Here is a 20,976-nt window from a genome sequence, read left to right on the forward strand (position 1 = left end):
TTAACCCATGTTTACATTTTTAGAAAAGAGCACCTGACATCATTCTGGTAAATCTGTCAGTATTAATAAAACAACACGCCAGTGACTGTCATTTGGAAACCATTCCAACAGATGAAACCTCAGCTGAAATAAAGTATTTTTAGCTCTACTTTTGATTTGAAATATAAGGTGCTGTGAGAGCCTATTAGAAACAGTTGCACAATTTTAGGACATGAGACACTTTAGAAAGCTTCTGTAGATTTAAAATTCTAATGCCTTTCCCTACTCCACCCTGACCTGTTTTTACTACATGTAAGGAAATAGAGATCAGATTCCTCTTAATACTAAGCTAGACATATTGCAAGGTATGTTTATTTTAGTATATGTGCTTCTGAAGCAAGCACGTGTATGTGTGTTGTTTTTAATTATAAGAAGTAAGTTTTTATTTTATAGAAGAGGTGATGAAGCCCCACTGAGGTTGTTATCTGATATGTAGTTTATGAGCACAGGATCCATGAGTCAGCTTGGTGCTAGTACCTCTTGGTCCAAGTACCTCTTTCTACAATATGTGTTTTATTATATTTATAGGTATAGATATATAATGGCATTGAAGATTAAACCCATGGTCTCTCACCGAGCTACAATCCCCAGTCATTTTAAAAAGTTTTTATTTTAGGACATGATCTTGCCAAATTGCTTTGGCTGATCTTCACCCTCCTGAGTAGCTGGAATTATAGGTTTGCCCTGCCTCATCCAGCTAATATGCTGTTTTAATTGGTTCAAGACTTTACCATTGGTTATACTTCTAGTGTTAGAGCTAGAAGAGATCTGGGAGATAATCCCTATACCTTTTCATCCCATTAATGAGCATGGATTCTGGAGTTGGGCTGCCTGGGGCCCAATCCTCAACCTGCTGTTTATTTTAACTATGTGGAAAGTTGCTTATCCTAGGCATAGCTCAGTCTCTTGATCTGTGTAAGTAGGGTAATAACAATATAACTGTGTCACTAGGTGGTGATCGTTAGGTTTAAATATTGAGGTGAAAGTTCCAGCCTTTTACTTATTTGGTTGGTTCCTCTGGCAACCACCCTCCCATCCACCAAGAATCACCTTATTAGCATAAACTCTGGTAAGGTAGAGAGGGGCTTATTGTGAATAACAGTGGTCACTCAGAAATTCCACCAGTCTGGGAGCTTTGTGCCAGGAACTAGAAATGAAGACCAAATATATACTTCTTATATCACAGTGTCACAGGTACACTCTGCCCTCTATGTGTGGAGTCTGATATAGATTCCTGACATGCTCACTTTTTCTTTCTAGGGGAGGCAGACAAGCATCTCCCAGTGGGTTCCAGTATTCAGCCAATTGGTACCATTGTCTCCTACCCAAGGACAGTGGGGCAGGATGCCGTCTGGAACTTCCCAGGTAAGATTTGTTCTTTGGTTTAGTATGAAAACCTTAATGTTTATGTGCAAATATAGATTAGTCAACCAAATTGTGTGATGGAAAAACCTCATGAGACAACTGTAGGTCTCTATGGTGCCAGCTCAGGACTGATTCCTACAGTATAGTGTCCAGGGCGTTGCTTCTAAATACTCCACCAATGGAACTTAGCCTAGGATACCATGTTACAGTCTGATGATTTTTACTGTTAGGGAATTTTTCCAGACATTCATTTCAGAGTTAACTTTTTAAAATTTTCTTTTCAAAGCTGCTTTTATTTGGGGTGAAAATGTTTCTTTTTCTTTTTATGAATATAAAATCCAATAAACAGTTATTGGAGGCCTTAGGTTCCCTAACATTGGCTGTGTGATTCATTATAATGTAGTTAGCCTTGGATCTCCCTTGTGAGGATTTTTTATTTTTCCTGATTTTTGTTAATTAAAAAGTACTTTAATGATAAAGGAAATAAAAATGACCTGTGACTTCAAATCTGAAAATATCAGTATTTTCATCTCTGCTGGTTCTTTTCCAGCTCTATGTATGTGTGTATAGTAATTTTTTTCCTTAAGTACCTGAATACATTTTCATTTTATATTTTGGTGCTTTTTCACTTTTATTAAAGCAGACATTATTTGTGTTGTTTAGATAGCCTTTGCTATTCAGATTATCCCCCTCCCTCGCTGTTACAGGCTTTTTCTTACCATTTTCTTAGCATTTAAAAAATTTTTATAGGAAGAAAAGGACCAAAAGTGTAGGGACAGTGAGAAGGATAGGGAAGGGGGAATAAGGGAAAGGGAAAAAAATATGAGAAAATGTAAAAATGGAATTAAAGTGTTTGAGGGGGGAAGGGGAGGGGAGGGTAAAGGGAGGGTGGGGACAAGGGGAAAAATGAGAACCAAGACCTGGCATGTAAAGGTACAAGATCCCAGTAATGAATGTAACTGTACTGTCTACCTAGAATGTACCAATAAATTAAATTTAAAAAATTTTTATAGGGAGTTTGATTACTGTAGATACCTCATCTAAGTGGAATCATATTGTATTTGACCTCTTGTGACCATCTTATTTCGCTTAGTGTCATGTCCTCAAGGTTCATCTATGTTATAGTGTAAGACAGAGTTTTTTCTTTTTAAAGCCTATATATTCTTATATATAATATGTAAAAAAAAAGAAAAAAGAAAAAAATATATATGTATATATATATATATATAAATTTTCTTTATCTGTTTGGGCCAATGGACATTGGATTGCTTCTACTTCTTGGCTATTATGAATAGTCTTGCAGTGTACATAAAAGTATGCAAATACTAGTTTGAGAAACTGCTTTGAACTCTTTTGTGTATACACCCAGAATTGAATTGCTGGATTATATGATAATTCTGTTGATAGTTCTTGACTGCAACTATGATATTTGCTTAGTAGTGATTTCCTGTTTGTTTACCATTCCTGTATTTATTAACTGGAGTTCTACTGAAAGGAGGAGCTATCACTTCTTTCCCTCTTACTTATTTTCCCAATTATTTATCGGTATGAGCGCGTGGATATTTGTTTTCGTACATGAGTTATAATCCATTCTAATTAGTTATTTTCTTCATCAAATGAATTGTCCTGTTTTGGCTCTTGGGAACTCCTTCAAGTTCCTTTTTACATGTCCCCATCATTTTTAAATACTCCCTTATTTCCTGGCACCACAAGATGTTTCACATTGTATTTTCTTTGCTTTTGCCCTAGATTCAATCATTTCTCCAAGGAGCTCTGGTTCCTTTTATTGGAAAATGGTATTTAGAAATAAAGATGTTTGAACGTGTGTTGTTGAACTCAGGTTTTTGAAGGCACCTTTATGTGGGAGAGACAATAGTCTCTATATTTTATTTAATAATGAGCTTTCTTTGAGCCTTAGTGGCCTGATTTCTAGAGTGGGAAAGAAACATTATCTGCTTTACAAGGCTGTTGTGAGAGAACACAAGTAAAACACAAAGCATATACCAAGGTTATAGGGAATTCTCAGCGAGTTGTAACTGCTATTTTTGTTGCTATTTGTGTTCATACTACTTGGGTGAGTTTTTGCCTTACTGTATAAAGTGAAACTTAAAGCAAAAAAAGTCCAACCTCTCTTGCAACCTCTCCCTTGGTTTTAGTTTCCTCATCTGTGGACTAGAAGTGGACTAGTCCTCATTTTGGACTAGAAGACCTCTGAGCTCTCTTCCACTTCAGGTGTTATTCTAAGCTTAATTCTTCAGTTGCCTTTTCTCCAAACTAAACACTTCAATTCATTTTAACCTTTCCACTAGGACCTTTTATTCATCCCTTTGATCATTTCTGTGGTTCTTTTTTGGACCTTCTCCAAGTTGTCCTACTCTTTGAAAAAAGTAGAAAAAGAAAAACCACCTAGTTTTTATTGAGTAATGCCCAGAATGATGTTGAGCACTGGGACAGAAAATAAAAAGAGTATAAGACAGACTGGGCCCTGGTGGAACTTAACAGTTTTAGTAGACTATAAGACACCTTCCCCCCAATGACATTTAAGAATTATTTGAGTCTATCTCGGACCTTTGGTCACCTTCTTTTTCTCTTTTTAAGGAGGCCCCTTTCAGACTCTTTTGGAAGCAAAGGTGAAATCTTATCTATTTCTATTAATGAGGGGCTGTCTGCAAGAGTTTATTATTGCAGTTATCTGGAACAGGTCTTTACATTTATATTTTACATTGTAGTTTTGTGTGTGTGTGTGTGTGTGTTTGAGACACAGTTTCACTGTGTAGTTCAGGCTGGTCTTGAATTCACTATGAAGCCCAAGCTGGCTGAAAACTCCAGTGGTCCTCCTGCCTCAGTCTCCTGAGTGCTGGGATTAAAGGCATGCACCACCACGCCTGGCAACCTATACATTGTAGTTTGCACATCTCTTTTACAGACATTATTATATTTGGTTGTCAAAACATTTATGAGACAGACTGGAGCTTCCATCCAAGTCCCTCATTTTGTGTTTGTTCTTTTTCCACTCTACAATGCTTGCTCACTCCTGCCTTCCTATTTTACGTTCTTCTTTATCCTGCCTTTTTCTTTTCTTTCTTTTTGAGACAGGATCTTGCTATGTAGCCTAGGCTGGCCTCGAACTCATGACAGTCCTCCTGCCTCAGCCTCCCAAATGCTGGAATAATAGGCATGTGCTACCACAGTGGCTATCCTGCCCTTTTCTGTGATGTATTTTCTGATGACTACAGGTTATTTTCCATTTCCACATTTCTTTTGTCAATACTGCCTATTCCATATCTTTGATCATTTTTATACATTTTACTGAGGTCTAATAAAAATTTGAAAAAATGGCATCATGAGTTATCACAACTAAATGAATTATTACAAGGTAATCATACCTAGCATCCACATCAAGAAGTAGAAAACAGGGCCAAGGATTTGGCTCAGTGGTTCTGCTGCCTGCCTCGTAAGCGCGAAGGCCCGAGTTTGATCCCCAGTACCAAAAAAAAGAGAAAGACATAGAAAACAGGACTGCAGAAGCTTCCCAGATATCCTTCTAGTCATTACCCCCAACCAAGGTTAACTGTAGTCTTCACTTTGAATACCATAGATTAGTTTGTCTACTAAACATACAGAAGAAGGGTGTGGGGATGTGTAGTATGTGCAAGGTCCTGGGTTCCATCCCCAGGACTGCAAAAACAAGTAAATAAATAAAATACACTATGTAGTCTCTGTGTTTGTTTGCTGTCATTTAGCTTTGTTGTAGAGATTCATCCGTGTTGTTCTTTGTAGCAGTAGTTTCTTCTTGTGCAATATTTTAGTATATTTATATACTGCAGTTCATTTATTCTGTTGATGGATATTTTGGTTGTTTCCATTTTGGGACTTTTATGAATAGTACCATTTGTGTGTGTGTTTTGGTGAATATATCTGTACATTTTGTTGGGTATATTCTTAGAAGCAGAATAAGTACTACAGGTTATACATAAGTACTGCTTAAATAAATACTGCTAAATACTTTCCCAAAGTGACTAACATTTTATACTCCCACCAGCACTGTATGAGAGTTTTATTGCTCTAAATCCTTGCTAATACTTGGGAATTTTTGTTTGTTTGTTTGTTTTTGATGGGTGACAAAATATGGTAATTAGTTCTGCTTATTGTAGGGTAAATCTCTTTTCTCTTCACATGATTATGAGCTCCTTGAGGATGGAGATTCTGTTTCTGTCCCCAAGAATTGGCATATCCTGAGCATTTTGTACAGGTTGGGTTAGTGAAAGCATATATATATTATGTGATTGTGTAGACAAGAACAGGAAGGGAAATATTAAAAATACAAGTTATACAGGTGGTGGTCTTTGTTTATCAAATATTTGAGTTTCTCATGTGGAACTGTACTTGATTCTGGTAATGCACCTAGTTTTTACCTCATGTATCTTGGTAATTGTGATAGAAAAAGAGCAAATGTATAAATATGTAATTATACATTATAAAAAGTACTATGAAAGAAATGAACAGGCTACGGTTATGGTAGAGAATATGGCTAGAAAGAAACTTTTTAGTTAAGGTGGTCAAACAAGGTGTTTTCGAAAAAGTGACATTTGGGTATTTCAGGGTATTTTTTCTCTTCAAAAAGTTTTTGATGTCTTTTCAATTTAAACAAATGAAAAATTTGTCTTTAAGAATTGAGTTAATCCTTTTGGGCAGGTATGGACAAGAGTGGGTAACAAAGTATGTGTCCATTCCTGCCCAAAAGGATTAAGTGTAAGTGTGGGAAAACCAGTTCTTGTCTTTGGTACTAGATACACAGGTACTTCAGTAGTTCAGTATAGTATGGAATGTGAAAATCATGAGTAATGAAGGACAGAAATACAGCAGGTGATGGAGCAGCCATAGAAAGAATCCATTGATTATTCCTGGAGCTGTGGGAAAAGAGAAAGACCATATATTCTCATGGAAGAGAATTCAGCCTAAAGCACAGCTTCTTGAAACTTATCTTGGTTGTGTTCTTTGAATCGGTTTCAGTGCTTGATGTTCCAGATGGACCACTACATTGTTATATGTGATTGCGTGGGAGGTGGTCTCTGTTTAGTTTGTGTTTTACAAAGCCTGCTCAGTACCTATGAATTAAAGCCTAAGTGTCTCTGGGATTGACCAGAAGAATCTGCTAATCTTTCAGTACCCTAGTTAAGGAAAGAAATGTAAATAGTTATATACTACAATTAGGAATCCTAGTTTTCCTTTATTAAGACTAAAGAGGAAAATTATTTTCATTCCATGTGTCCTTTCTCTTTTGAAATAAACCAGAATTTGAAGATTAACCCCCTTCCTCTTCCCTCCCTACTCTTTTTATTGTGAAGGTAATAGAACTTTACTGAGAGTTTAGAAACTAGATTCTTAAACTTACCCATAATAAATCAGTCTCTCCCCCACCCCTCTTTAGTGGTGGTACCAGACATTGAATCTAGGGCCTCACGTATGGTAGGCAAATATTCTGCTGAATTATATCCCCAGCCTCATATATACATACATACAAGCTATGTATGTATGTAATTTTTTTCAGTATTGGGGATTGAACTAAGGGCTTTTGCATTGAGCTACATTCCCAGTTCTTTTTAAAATTTCTAAAATTATGCAGCAGGGTCTTACTAAGTCACTAAGTTTCCCAGGCTGCGTTTGAATTTGTGATCTGCCTGCCTCAGCCTCAGCCTTCCAGAGTGCTGGGATTGTACATGTGCACTGTAACATCCACCTGTTAGACATAATTATGATGTAACAGAATAACCCCTTCATTTCTGTGGGAGGCTTGCTTGCCTTACCCATATGTATTCATGTTTTTGCTTATAATTTTATCCATGTTTTAGATATTTTTTCGTGTTAAAAATAATCTCTAATGTAAACTATGGACTTTGGGTGATAGTCACAGTGTAACACATCCTACTCTGGTGTAGAATGTTGATAGTGGGGCAAGTTGTACACATGGGTGGGAGAGATTATATTGGAATTCTGTACTTTCTGCTCAGTTTTGCTGTAAACCTGAAACTACTTTTAAAAAATCTATTAAAAATCTATTTAAAGAGCTCCCAATGATCATCTGATTTTCCATTATTAGGTGATTATAACCTTAATTAACCATCTTCTTTATTGCACTTTTCCTATAGTTTTCACTCTTGCGATTAATGCACAGTGAGGATGTCTTGCATATAGTTTAGTGTTGTTTTCGTCCCTGAGCCTGCTCGCCAAACAAGGTTCAGGAACCTGGTCTGGGAGGGCAAGACACGGAATCACCACCGGGGAGGTTTCTGGAACGCTTCCATTTTACTGAGGAAATGTGCAGACTTATATAGGGTAAGGCAGGGGTGGAACCAGGGTGGAGTCAGGATATTTGGCACATCCTTATTGTCTACGTGTTAATTTTTGGATTGTATGTTTTAGGGGCTGAGGCAAATGGAGTCAGGACTTTAGAGATTTTTGAGAGGAACAGTTTATCTGTCTAAGATGGGGTCTCTACACACCCAAGGGGCAGATTATTCCAGCCCTAATAGGCCTCGGAGTTTTCTCACGAGAGGTGGGTGCCGCACTCCTGACTCAGCCAGAGAACCTAATCATCAGTTTAGTTTTCTCTTTAGGAATTTATTTTTAAAACTGTGTATTGTTCTTTTAAAAATTAATCTTATTGATACATTGAAGGTATACAATATGACTTAGTTTTAAAATTGAAATCAGTGTTTTTCTTCTTCCCATATATTACTATCCTGCCAACATTTAAATAGATACTATAATTCTGTTGCCTAGATTTGACTCACATTTGACTCATATTTTCAGGATGGAATACTTTTATTCCTTCAAGTATTTGATATATATTTATTGAGTGCTTGCTATGTACCAAACACCATTCCAGGTACTGATCTCAGATCCTTTTGGTAATGAGATTTCCAGGAACTGTGCTAAATGTGTTTGGATAGTCCTGTAATCTTTACTTCTAACAAGCTCTGCTCAGATTAGCCCTCTGAGTGAAGATTCAGTGTTGCCTACGTGTTTTTTTTTGTTTTTATTCCCTAGTGGCCCCAGTTGAGCCAATCCCTAAGATGTGCTATGTCAGGACAGATTCCTGGAATAGACATACAGCTGAGGAGGAAGTATCACATCACAAGTAAGGTGAGAATTATTAGAGCTTTCTGTTTATAAAGTGCTTTCAGATAGATGTTCTTATTTTGATCTCAACAAAATTGTTAGCTAGATGAGGCTGGAGTTTAAGCAAATGTAGAAGGTTCTGAAAGTGACTTGCCCAGGGTCACAAAGGCTGGTAAGTAACAGGCAAACTGAATATGTGAACTGAACTCTTCTGAGCTTATGCCATGTGTTTCTGTCATGGTACTTTTCTTTTTGGAAAGCACTTCAGAGGAGAAAAGTTTTACGAATTTTGTACAGGTTAAAAAGTGTAATTTGACTTTTAGAGAAATTTTTATGGGTTAGATATTCCTTTAGAGAGACTTAGTAATCAGACAGGTTTTCCTTACTTTGTTTTCAAACTGCAAGACCTGTTTATATTCATTAATAAAATTTGTTGTACTAAAAAATATAAAAGTTTTAAAAAATGTTTATTCCATGCTTGCTTTGGTTGATTGTGGTTTTGGATGACCTTTGTCTGCTTTCAGATGGTGTTTTTCTCTCCTTTTCCTTGTATACCCATAAACAAAGAACATTCCTCTTCTCAGAATTCTTCTTTGAGAAACAGGCATCAAGATTTCTTTTTATTTTGTTTGTGGTTTTATTTTATATTGTTCTTGTAATACTAGAGATCAAACTCAGGGTCATAGCTACTGTGCTACATCTTCAGCCTTTAAAATTTTTTTAAAATTTATAAAACAGGATCTCACTAAGTTGCCCAGACTGGCTTTTAATTTGTAATCCTCCTACCTAAGCCTCCCAAATAGCTGGGATTACAGGCATGGGACACCCAGCCCAGCAAAATTACCTTTTAGGAGTATTCTTTCTAATAGAACTTGTATTCTGTACTCCAAATATATTATTTCATAGACATTGGTTCTTAAGCCCATGGTCACTGAGGTGGGTATGTCTTTTTTTTTTTTTTTTTAATACTGGGGATCAACCTTGGGACCTTGCACTTGCGAGGCAGGCAGCAGAATCACTGAGCTAAGTCCCCAGCCCGAGGTGGGGATATCTTGCTGTGTAATTTGGGGACTGTCTGTTAGATATCATTCCAAATGTGTTTGCATTTAGTGATATGATGCCTAAAAAAACTGAAAATTGTGCTCACTTCGGCAGCACATATACTAAAATTGGAACAATACAGAGAAGATTAGCATGGCCCCTGCTCAAGGATGCATGCGAATTCATGAAGTGTTCCATATTTTATTTTTTTTGGTACCGGGGATTGAACTCTCGTGTCCTTGTGCTTGCAAGGCAGGCCACTGAAACGCTGAGCTAAATTCCTGGCCCCTGTGTTCCAATTTTTAAGGCTTATCTTTGGAGCTGAATTTTCTTTTTCTTTTTTTAAGATTGAGTGGTATACTAATAAGTGAGAGTTTGAAATTAGAAGTAATTTATGTTTTATATACAGATTTCAAGACATTTGCTAATTTTGTAGTTTCATGTGATTAGTTTCCAAAGGTTACAGATAATAAAGAAATCAGAAATGGTACCTTTTTAAGAATTGCATATTTTTTTAGACACACATTAAGCACATTAAGAAGGAAACAAAAAATTACTATTTAAAACTGTAAGCATTTACTCCTAAATTAACTCCCTCATTAACTAAACTGTCTGGCTCCCAGGAACATCCTTATAAGAGAAAGCGGGGAGTGTTGTATTTTTTTTTTGTACGGGGGCTTGAACTTGGGTCCTTGAGCTTGCAAAGCAGGCAGGGAACCACTGAGCTAAATCCCCAGTGTTGGGGAGTGTTGTATTGAAAGGGAAATGTTGCTGGACTACTGACTGAAAGTAAATTTACATAAAGTTAAAATAGTTTTTTCCTTATGGACATTTGTTTTGTTAGCATATTATTAGAGATTGCATTACAATCAGTGGATACAGATGCTTTGCTATTTCCACCAGAACAAATCATATTTTGTATTTTCTTTTGTTTGTTTGTTTTTTGTTTTTTTGAGACAGGGTCTCACTGTGTAGTTGACACTGACCTGGAACTCACTATGTAGCCCAGGCTGGTCTTGAACTCACAGAGATCCTCCTGCCTCAGCCTCCCGAGTGCTGGGATTACAGGCGTGAGCCACCACGCCTGGCTTGTATTTTCTTTTAAAATACAAACCACCTCCAAAAATCTAAATGTACATACTGCTTAAGTATTTGGCTGTTTTTTATTTTTTAAAAGGTATAGACACCAAAAAAAAAAAAAAAAAATTAACATTGTAGAAGATGGAAAACAGTAAGATGCATTTTCTGTAACTTTGTCTACACATGTACATTACTAAGTTGTTAAATCCAATTTGAATCAAACTCACTACAGGATTTCTTATTAGAACAATTATATTTATTTTAAGTGTGTACATACTGCACACTGGCCTCTCAAAAGCATATTGTAGGTACTGAAAATAAAAGGAAAGAAAATGCATATTAAAACACATTTCATGGAATTGTTCATCACATATACTGTTAGATTTGTATACTGTAGGGTGTTTTGTTTTGTATTTTTATATTGTATATGAATTTTTTAATGTGACAGTTAAACACATATTTGAAAGCCTAGTCACAGACAAGATAAAAATGATAATTTCCTTCAGAATTCCTACGATGTTAAATTTGGTGGCAGCTTCAGACTATTTTATTTTATTGGTGGTAGTTACTTGCTGATCTTTTTAAATAGGTAGTAACTCCAGAGAAGAAACCTGTGCATATGCCTAATAAGTTGTTCTTTTATATTAAAGTTTAGAGTAAACACCAAGTAAAACAATGGAAATGTATATAGAACTACTAGTTGTTACATGATTTAATTATATCAAGATACATGAATTTAACTTTAACTTACTTTTATGTAGGTGAACTATTTATTTTTGTCCATTTTACTGTTCGTTAAAATAACATCCCTCTCCTACATACTCTTTTTGTTTGTTTGTTTGTTTTGTTTTTTGATTTGGTACTGGAGATCGAACTCAGGACCTTGTGCTACCGAGGCAGGCGGTGGAACCACTGAGATAAATCCCCGGCCCTCCTATATACTCTTTTCTTGACCCAAATGAAATACTAATCTAAAGTCAAAATGAGGAGAGAAACAACTGAGATGAATGTCTTTACTAAAATAACCAATAAATTTTGTCAAACTAAAAACAACAAAACTGAAATTAAAAATTCTAGGAGAATAAAAAACTAAAATATAAATATTCTTACACAAGGAATAAAACTTGTTAAATGTTTTTTGCAAGTGTCATTATATTGTATGTCTAAAATGTAACGATACAATTAATTTTTTGAAAAATCTTTGCAATTAATGTTGGTTTCCTTCTTTTTGGCTAAATAGCTTCTAGCTGCCAAAGATTCTCCACAGCAAATTGAGGAAAAGGTTGGTGCCTTCACGAAGATAATAGAAGCCATGGGATTCACAGGACCTTTGAAATACAGTAAATGGGTAAAGTCTTTCAAGTTCTTATTTTTCCTTTTATTTTTTGTCCTTTTTATTTTTCACAGATATTTTACTTTTCCCATTAGTGGGGATCAAACCCAGGGCCTTTCCAGTGAGCTACATCCCCAGTCCTTTTTATGCTTTGAGACAGGGTCTCATTAATTTGCCCATGTAGGTCTAGAACTTGGAATCCTCCTACCTTAAGCTTCTTAAGTGCTAGAATTACAGGTATGCATTACCATGCTCAGCTTGCCCCATAGATTTTTTTTTTTAAAGCTTCTTCTTTGCTTTTGTGAAATTCATACATTATTTTGAGAATTTCTACAAAGTGTACTCCTTCATCCCCACTTCCTAGTTAGATTTATTGTACAGCTTGTGGAGCTGAAATACTTTCCCACCTTGATTCCTTGTAAGTATCTTAACAGTGACAGGCACAGAAGACTGAACTCCTCAGGCCCTTGCTACATGATTTGCCATATAGATGAGTTCTAAGGGATCAGAGGGCCAGATATTCTGATGAGCAGTATTAAGATGCGTTGCTGTCCGATGAATCCATTTCCATTAGTGATTTTTACTAGGTCATTGTTGTGACTTCAAACTTTTACAAATAAATAGCTTTTATTAAAATTGATCCTGTGACTTACTATAATTTTATTATAGAGGGACATTTGCTGCCTGTGTCACTCCTAGTCAGCTCTTGGCCTAGCACATAACTGTTACATAGTAGTTACTAGGAATGAATGAATATCCTCTCCGCGTAAGGTGTATATTACTGTCAGACTTTTAAAATAATACCTTTAATGAATTAAAGTAATAAAGCAGTAGTGATTTAGTTCTCAGCCTGTTTATCACCTATTACTACCTATTACTATCATGTGTCTCTTATCACTATAGCTCAGCACTTTTTATATTATTTAGGGTTGCTACCATATTGGATAAGTCTAATTATAAGTTATACATCAAAGCAAGCCAACATAAAGCAGGAGAGAATATTTTCTTTTCTAGAAAATATCATAATTTTTCTCAAAACAACCAACTCTTGCTAGTTACACTATTTTAACAAGTTGGATTCAAATTTGAATTTCAGCTTTCATATGGACTCTCTATTTTTGGTTTCTTCTTATGATGTCTTCTCTTGCTGATAGGTCTCACTGCAACAAATACTTATAGACTACCGTCCTTTCTGTCTTTTTATTCTTCTTTTTATTGAGTTTATTGGTACATAGACTACTGTCTGTTATCTCTCTTTTACCTGAATTCTGAAAAGGCAACAGAAGTTTCACAAGAATTTTATTTGGAAGGAACTTTGAAATGTATAGAGAGAACCCAAATACTAAGAAATAATGATATTCTTGAAACCTTAAGGTTATGAGTACCTTCTAAATCACTGAGGAAACATTAGTTATGCTCATTAAATTTTTATTTTTTATCTCAATTCTTTGATAATTGATAAATTGTTGATTTATTTGGTAATGTTAATAACAAGAATCTTTTCCTCTATATTAAAAAAAGATGATTACGACATTTGGATTTAAAATTTAAAATATATGTTTTGTTTGAAAATTAGAAATTAAAGGAAGTGAAAGCAGAAAGAAAAATATTTACTCTTTTATGAATTTCTTGGTGATTGGGCTCTAGTTGGTTGCTACTATATAGTTTGTCTACTGTTTTTTAATAATTTCAGAGGGGAAATTGGCTACTACTTAGAGGATTAGTAAATTATCCAGAAAAATTTTAACTCTTTTAGCTTAGGTTAGCTTCTGATTTTTCTTGGTTCTCTTTATAACCTCAGCTAAATCTTTTGCATTTAAAAATTTGCATTTTAAATATTTTTGTTTTAAAAATCTGTGTGGCAGTATCTACTTTCCATAATTTTGTTTTTAAATTTGTGACATCAAAATATCAAAGTATGTCATTCTACTATGCTTTTGCTTATAAAAAGTAGGTATTACTTTCTATTTTAAAAAAATGGAGCTGGGCATGGTGGCACATACCTGTAATCCCAGCACTCGGGAGGCTGAGGCAGGAGAATCGCTGTGAGTTCGAGACCAGCTGGCCTACATAGTGAGTTCCAGGTTAGGCTCAACTACAAAGTGAGACCCTGTCTCAAAAAATAAAAGGAAAGCCTAGGGAAAAAAAAGAAATTACAAAAAAAATGGAAAGCCCTTTTCAGCAATGTTGACCAATAAATCTATGACTAGACACTTTTATTGGATTATGTTGGCAAAATTCTTTGTGTTCTCACATGTATTAGATTAGAAAGTAAAATGTCTGTTTGTCCATATCAGTAGTATCAACTATCTTTTCTCTATATTTTTCTTTAGTGTTTTCATATATGGTTCCCGTTTTTTTGCAGGATCATACTTAGGATGATCAGTGTAGCTTTTCCTTACCTATTTGAGTATTTAAAAATATTTTTTTTCCAATCATATTTGTTTTTGTTTGTTGTTTTTTGAGACAGGGTCTTGTTATGTAGTTCAGGCTGGCCTTGAACTCACTGTGGGATCCAGGCTGGCCTTGAACTCAGGGATCCTCCTGCCTCAATGTCCTGAGGATTGCAGGCATACACTACCATGCTTAGCTCTTTTTTTTAAAATTGTATTCGTATAGCAGTATCATATGAGAAAGGGACAGCACTAATCAGACTTAGCCACATGCCTTATTAAATAGTTTCTGTTTGAGCATTAAGCCAGTGATTTATTTTTGTTCTGAAGGACACTGTCAACCTGTAATATATTCAGAAGTAGGCAGTGAACCTTGTGTAAGCTTCAGAAACTGTGTTGAATGAAGAATGCTTGCAGGAAATAAGGATACTTATCTGGAAAAGAAAAGACATGATGAGTCTTATCAGTATTCTGGGGCAAATATAGAAAATAAAAAAGAGTAAAAGACTTAATCTGAGGTACTCCAGTGTTTAATGAATGTTACATGCAAGAGATTTAAGTTCATTAAAACAAAGATGATACCAGAATTGTCTTCTAGTAGGATCAGTGGCCTTATAAGCTCATTGATCTTGTTTGAACAGGGTCACATATCATTGGCGATGACTCAGGAATGCTGGAGAAGGAATTCCAGTACAGCATAGGTGCTTTAAGTGACTAAAAAGCCCCTTCCAACTGTCACACAAGTGTTAGTGCCAGACTTTTACTCATTTTTTATCTTGTAGGAAGACACAAAATGTTATCAATATGAGAGCAGATTTTCATTCCTAAAGCTCTTCTAGATGCTTCTGTTTTATTAAAGTAGCCTGATGAAGGCTTCCAAAATTAGAACGAAATAAACATTAAGTCATCCAAGGACCAGAACCTCTTGTGTTGACTGGATGGAGATTTAGTCCACTTACCTCCTTAACTTATATCAATGCACTATTCTTTAAGAGGCTCTTTCCCGTTGTTATTTCCAGTCCCTGTATGATGCTCTTCAGGGTCTTATTTTAGAGATTTGTCCAGGAAAATGGCTCACCAAGTATAAAGGCAGGAAAGTGAAGAATTATAAAATGCTTCTGACTGCTACAATACAAGCACTTTATAAATGTACCAGCCAGTCTGCTGAGGTCTGTATTATTTGTAATGAATACATTTTCGTGAACATGTTGTAAAGGGAAAGCTTCCTTCTCAAGGAAAGTCTTTAGCCTTAGAGGCAAGTTTGCCTTTCCAAAGTCAGGGTGATTACCAACCTACGGGACTGACTCTATATACAGGAACCTGAAGGAAACTGCAGGATTTAAGAAAAAAAATCAAGAAATGAGCCATTAGGAATTTTACTTAAAATTGTCGATCTGTCTATAGTTGGACTGGGCCATTAACTCCATGAGGGAAGGAATTCTTATTAGTTTGCATTACCTCTGTATTGTTAGCATCCAGACCAGTACCTTATTTGTCTAAGGAAGTGGAGAGCTAAGGGATATCCTAAATTCCTTGTCCCAAGAATAGAAATAGGGCCGATAAGGCCAGAGTGTTAGGTCAGTGGTATTAGGATATTATTAGATTGATGAGGTACAGATCTATGATTTCTGAACTGCGTGTATTAACAAAGTTAAACTGATGGTGACTGCTGCTGATGCTTTTTTGTATGTTGATATGGTGAATTTGATTGATTAGCCAGTGTTGAATCAACTTTATATTTCTGGATAACTCCTACTTGATCATGATATACTGTCCTTTTAACATATTGATGAATTCTGTTTACATTTTTTTCCTTCTTTTTAGGACAGGGTTTTGCTATTTAGTTCAGGCTGGCCTTGAACTATGTAGCCCAGGCTGGCCTTGATCTTGTGGTAATCCTCCTGCCTCAGCCTCCCAGGTGTTAGGGTTACAGGCATGTACCACCACGTCCAGCTGATTACCTTTTATTAAGAAATTTTGCATCTATTTTAATGAAGTCTGTGGTTTTGAAGTTTTAATTCCTTCTGTTGACTTTGGTTTTGGTATCCAGATGATACTGGCCTCGTAGAATGAGCTGTTAAGTGTCCTTTCCTCTTGTTTGTGGAAGTATTTGTGTGTGTGTGTGTGTGTGTGTGTGTGTGTGTGTGTGTGTTTTGGGGTGGTATTGGAGATCGAACTTGGTACCTTGTGTTTGAGAGGCAGATGATGGAACCACTGAGCTAAATCCCCAGAGTATTTGTATATTTTTGCTATCAGTACAGGACTAAAGGTTTGGTAGAGTTCTCTAGTGATGCCATATAGACCTCTAGTTTTCTTTGTGGGAACATTTTTAACCACAAGTGTAGTTTCTTTGATACAGGACTAGTCATGTTAATTATTTACCCTAGCAAGTAGTTTGTGTTTTCAAATAATTTGTCTGCTTCATTTAAATAATCATATTCATTGGCCAAAGTTGTTTGTAATTATCTTTTATTATCCTGTTTGTGTCTTTAGAATATGTAATGATGTCCTCTCTGATTCTGTGTTTGTGTTGTTTTTTGAGACAGGGTCTCACTATATAGTTTAGGTTGCCCTTGAACTCACTATGTAGTGCAGGCTGGCCTTGAACTCGAGGCAATCCTCCTGCCTCAGCCTCCTGAGTGCTGGGATTACAGGCACATGCCACCATACCCAGTCCTCTTGATTCTTGATATTGGTAATTAAAACATTTTTTTTCCTCTCATTCTCTCCATCAGTATAGTTAATTTCCCCTTTTTTTTTTTTTTTTTTTTTTTTAGTGAATACTGGGGATTGAATTTAGGCACTTGTACTAGGTAAGTGTACTACTGAACTACAGCCCTGCTTGGATATATTCAGTTTTGAGTGCTGGGGATTTAGCTCAGTGGTGCTGCAGCCTGCCTCGCAAGGTCAAGGTCCAGAGTTCAAAATCTAGTACCAAAAAAAAAATTTTTTTTTTTTTTTTTTTTTTTTTTTTTTTTTGAGACTGGGCCTTTAACTTTGACTCTTCTGCCCCTAGTCACCTGACTAATTGGGGTTATGGGTTTGGGCCAATGGTTCTGGCTTTATTGATTTTTTTTTGAAACAGGGTCTTGCTATGTATGTAGTTCAGGGTGATCTTGAACTCACTACATAGCCCTCATAGCAGCCTTCCTGTCTCACCCTCCCAAGTGCTGGGATTACCGGTGTGCATCACCGTGCACAGCAATTGCTATTTTTAAAGAAGTGGCTTCTTTGATATTCTGTATTTTTCTCTTTTCAAGAATATTGATTTCTGGTATTATTTTTGTTTGTTTGTTTGTTTGTGTAAAAATGGTCTTCTGAATGCTGGTTTACTTCCCAAATAGGCATATCTGAATTATATTTGTTATATATTCACTTTTCCCCTATCTGATTTTTAGACTAAAAGCTTTGATGATATAATAGACATCATAGCAAATCTTAATTACAATCAGAATTACAAGTCTGTCTTACCTTCTTACGGGTATTTCTGCTCATCAGAGACACAGCTGATTGGACTCTAGAGAATATAGAAAACATGAATGTTGTATAGTATCGATATGGTTTATCACTGGTGAATCTGTAACAGCTGCACTAATTTCTACTTTGCTTTTCTTTAGTTGCTGCACCATTCTTAGTCTGTGCATCTTAATTTATAGAATACATACTTGAATTTGTAAGTTTCCTTGCCATTTTAAAGAAAAAAACAAACAAGCTAACTTCTCTGAGCCTTTTGTTGATGCGCTAATGTTTCATTACATCCTGAATGATCTTATTTGTTTTTACAGTACTGGGATTGAACTCAGGACACTGTGTTAGATCTTTAGCTCTCTTTAATTTTTATTTTGAGATAGGGTCTTGCTGAGATTTTAAGTTGTAGAGGCTGGGCTGGAATTTGTGGTCCTTCTGCTTGGCCTGCCAGAGTTCTGAGATTACAGATGTGTACCTTGATGCCCAGCTCCTTAATGAAATGTTATGAAAGTCCTTGAAGTTCTTGTTTCTGTAGCCCTGAGTTGATCTTCAGACTTACAATTCAACTTTGAATTTTTATTTTTAGATTCATTTTTATTAAGATATAATTTACATATAGTAAAATAAATAAGTTTTACATATGCTGCTCAGTGAATAAAGTAAAATGACCACTCACATCAAGATTCTGAGAGAATTCTGAATGCTTTGGGGAGCATACTGTGTGCTGTATCTTATTTTCACTAGAAACCTTTGTTTGAATATACAGTATTGTGTGTTTAAACACAGACTATTAAAAGTAAAGACAGTGTAGAAAAGCCCCCCCAAAAGCAACAACATTTTTAGACTAATTAGTAGTGTCTCTGAAGAAAGATTAAAGGCTGGAAGGTTTTTGTTTGATCTTGATCAGAGGTGTGGGCAATTATAAAAGGGACTTCAGAATACAAAGTTAATGTGGATAATGCTGAACAAATGTGGTGAAATGATTTGGAACTAAGGACAGATTTTATTTAAATATTGGAAAAACCTCTTAACACTTTCATGTAAAACCCTAGAATGTGAACATAACATAAAGTCCATATGAACAGCTATCTTTAAGAAAGGAAAAATTCCTAGATAAGTTTAAATTGCCTAAAAACAGAGACAGGTTTGGACCCTTCTAGTTGAAGAAATGTGAAATTCTGTAACTTATATCTAATGACACTAGAACACCTAATTGGTCATATCTTGAGTTTGATTTTATTCTCTTTGTCTAGAAGATTAAGATTGCAGCCCTGCGCATGTATAGTAGCTGTGTGGAGAAAACTGACTTCGAGGAATTCTTTCTAAGTAAGTTACTGTTTGATAGTTTTGAAAGGAAAATGAATGTACTTTTTATCTTAATGGGGAGATATATCTATATCTATATATATATTTTTTTGTACTGCGGATTGAACTCAGGTCCTTGTGCTTGCGAGGCAGGCAGTGGAACCCTGAACTAATTCCCCAGCCCTTAATAGTTATATTTTAATAGGATAAGTTTTTTTGTTTTGTTTTTGAGACAAAGTCTCTTGTGTAGTTCAGGCTGGCCTTGAACTCAAGATTCTCTTGCTTTGTTCTTCTGAGTTCTGGGATTATAGGTATGCACCAATTAGCTGGTTTTAGACATTTTTTTTTTAAAGTTACTAGTGAAACAATTTTTCCTGTACAAAGTATAAAACAAGCTATTTTTCTCCCTTACTATAAAAACAAAAGAAATCTATATATAAAACATTTTAGCCAGGTGTGGTGGTGCACACCTATAATCACAGCAATCAGGAGGCTAAGGCAGGAGAATCATCATGAGTTCAAGGCCAGCCTGAGCTACATTAGCAAGGACCCTCTCTTAAAAAAAAAAAAAAAAAAAAAAAGCCTTTTTTTGAGGGTGTACTGGGGATCTAAAGACCTTGCACTTGTGAGGCAGGCAGCGGAACTACTGAGCTAAATCCCTGGCCCACAAAAAACATTTTAAAAAGTTTGAAAAGACTTGTCTAATACTTTGGCATTGTCATTGGCCTTATGCACACACATCTTTTATGTCAAAGAACTTGTAGTATACATATCTGTTTTACTTTGTATTTTCACCTAGACTTTTTGCCATTCGGTCCTCCTTTGTTTCTTATTTTCAGTTGTTAATCCTGGAATAAGCTTTGTGATTTTTCTTCTTTCTATTAAATGACTAATGACAAGGGCCAGGGATTTAGCTCAGTGGTGCCGCTGCTTGCCTTGCAAGCACAAGGTCCTCAGTTAGATCCCAAAAAAAAATGGATAATTATTACAAGGCTTATATAATTTTATTATTTATATCCCATTAATGAATTGCCTTTCAAAAGGGTTTTATTGGATTAAATTTCCACTGGCAGTCAATTGTATCAGTATAATACTCATTTTGATTCTGAAAGCTATTATAATTAGCAAAGTTAATTAAAGTAGGTACTTGTAAAACTACTGGAAAAATTTAAGCCATTTCCTGTAACACAGAGTTTATTAGGTAAGATTGCAAAATACAACGAATATTTAATTTTTTAAAAATTTTATAACAATAAAAGATATTTTACCATTAATCAAAATACTCTCAAAATACTCCCTTCACTTTGAATGCACTTATCCTATCTTTCTTGCCACTTTCTAAAGCAATTCTGGAAGTCCTCTTTCATGAGTGTCTTAGTTACACTGTTGTGGGTGCCTTGATGTCCCGAATCTGTTCAAAACATTCACTCTGATAGTCACTGTGCCTTTGGGGAAGAGCCACAAATCTCACGATGTCAGCTCCAATGAATAAAGTGGATGAGTATCCACTACAGTGTTTTACAAGCCTACCTTTTAGTTGGATGGCGCTTCAGAGCAGTATTCTCATTTTTTTATCACACTTTATAAAGACACTCATGAAAGGGGACTTCCAGAATTGCTTCATAAAGTGGCAGGAATGATGGGATCAGTGTGTTCAGAGTGAGGGGAAGTATTTTGTTTTTTTTCTGTTATTTTTTTTTTCTTCTTATTGAGTTTATTGGTACAATCTAGGTATACAATACAATTACATTCATCATTGGGATTCTGTACCTTTACATAATAGGTCTTGATTCTCATTTTTTCCCCTTGTCCCTGCCCTCCCTTCCCCCC

General features: G+C 35.6%; 1 protein-coding gene and 1 non-coding gene across 5 annotated transcripts in view; both read left to right on the forward strand.

Annotated features, from left to right (window-relative positions):
- LOC104873340 (ubiquinol-cytochrome-c reductase complex assembly factor 1) overlaps positions 1-20,976 on the forward strand; it is a 96,469-nt gene that overhangs the window by 7,317 nt on the left and 68,176 nt on the right. For 3 of the 4 annotated variants that reach the window (XM_010639949.2, XM_010639946.3, XM_010639947.3), the window contains exons 2-5: positions 1,300-1,404; positions 8,455-8,550; positions 11,888-11,995; positions 19,095-19,167. In XM_010639949.2, the coding sequence (XP_010638251.1) occupies positions 1,300-1,404; positions 8,455-8,550; positions 11,888-11,995; positions 19,095-19,167 (382 nt within the window). The remainder of the gene's footprint in view (positions 1-1,299; positions 1,405-8,454; positions 8,551-11,887; positions 11,996-19,094; positions 19,168-20,976) is intronic. The other variant, XM_010639950.3, reaches the window with a different exon arrangement.
- Positions 9,666-9,771, forward strand: LOC117287266. The gene has a single exon (XR_004518500.1). It is a non-coding gene; the product is annotated as a U6 spliceosomal RNA (small nuclear RNA).

The sequence above is a fragment of the Fukomys damarensis genome, unplaced genomic scaffold (genome assembly GCF_012274545.1).
Source record: "Fukomys damarensis isolate Sample0158 unplaced genomic scaffold, DMR_v1.0_HiC HiC_scaffold_22, whole genome shotgun sequence".
Lineage (NCBI taxonomy): Eukaryota > Metazoa > Chordata > Mammalia > Rodentia > Bathyergidae > Fukomys > Fukomys damarensis.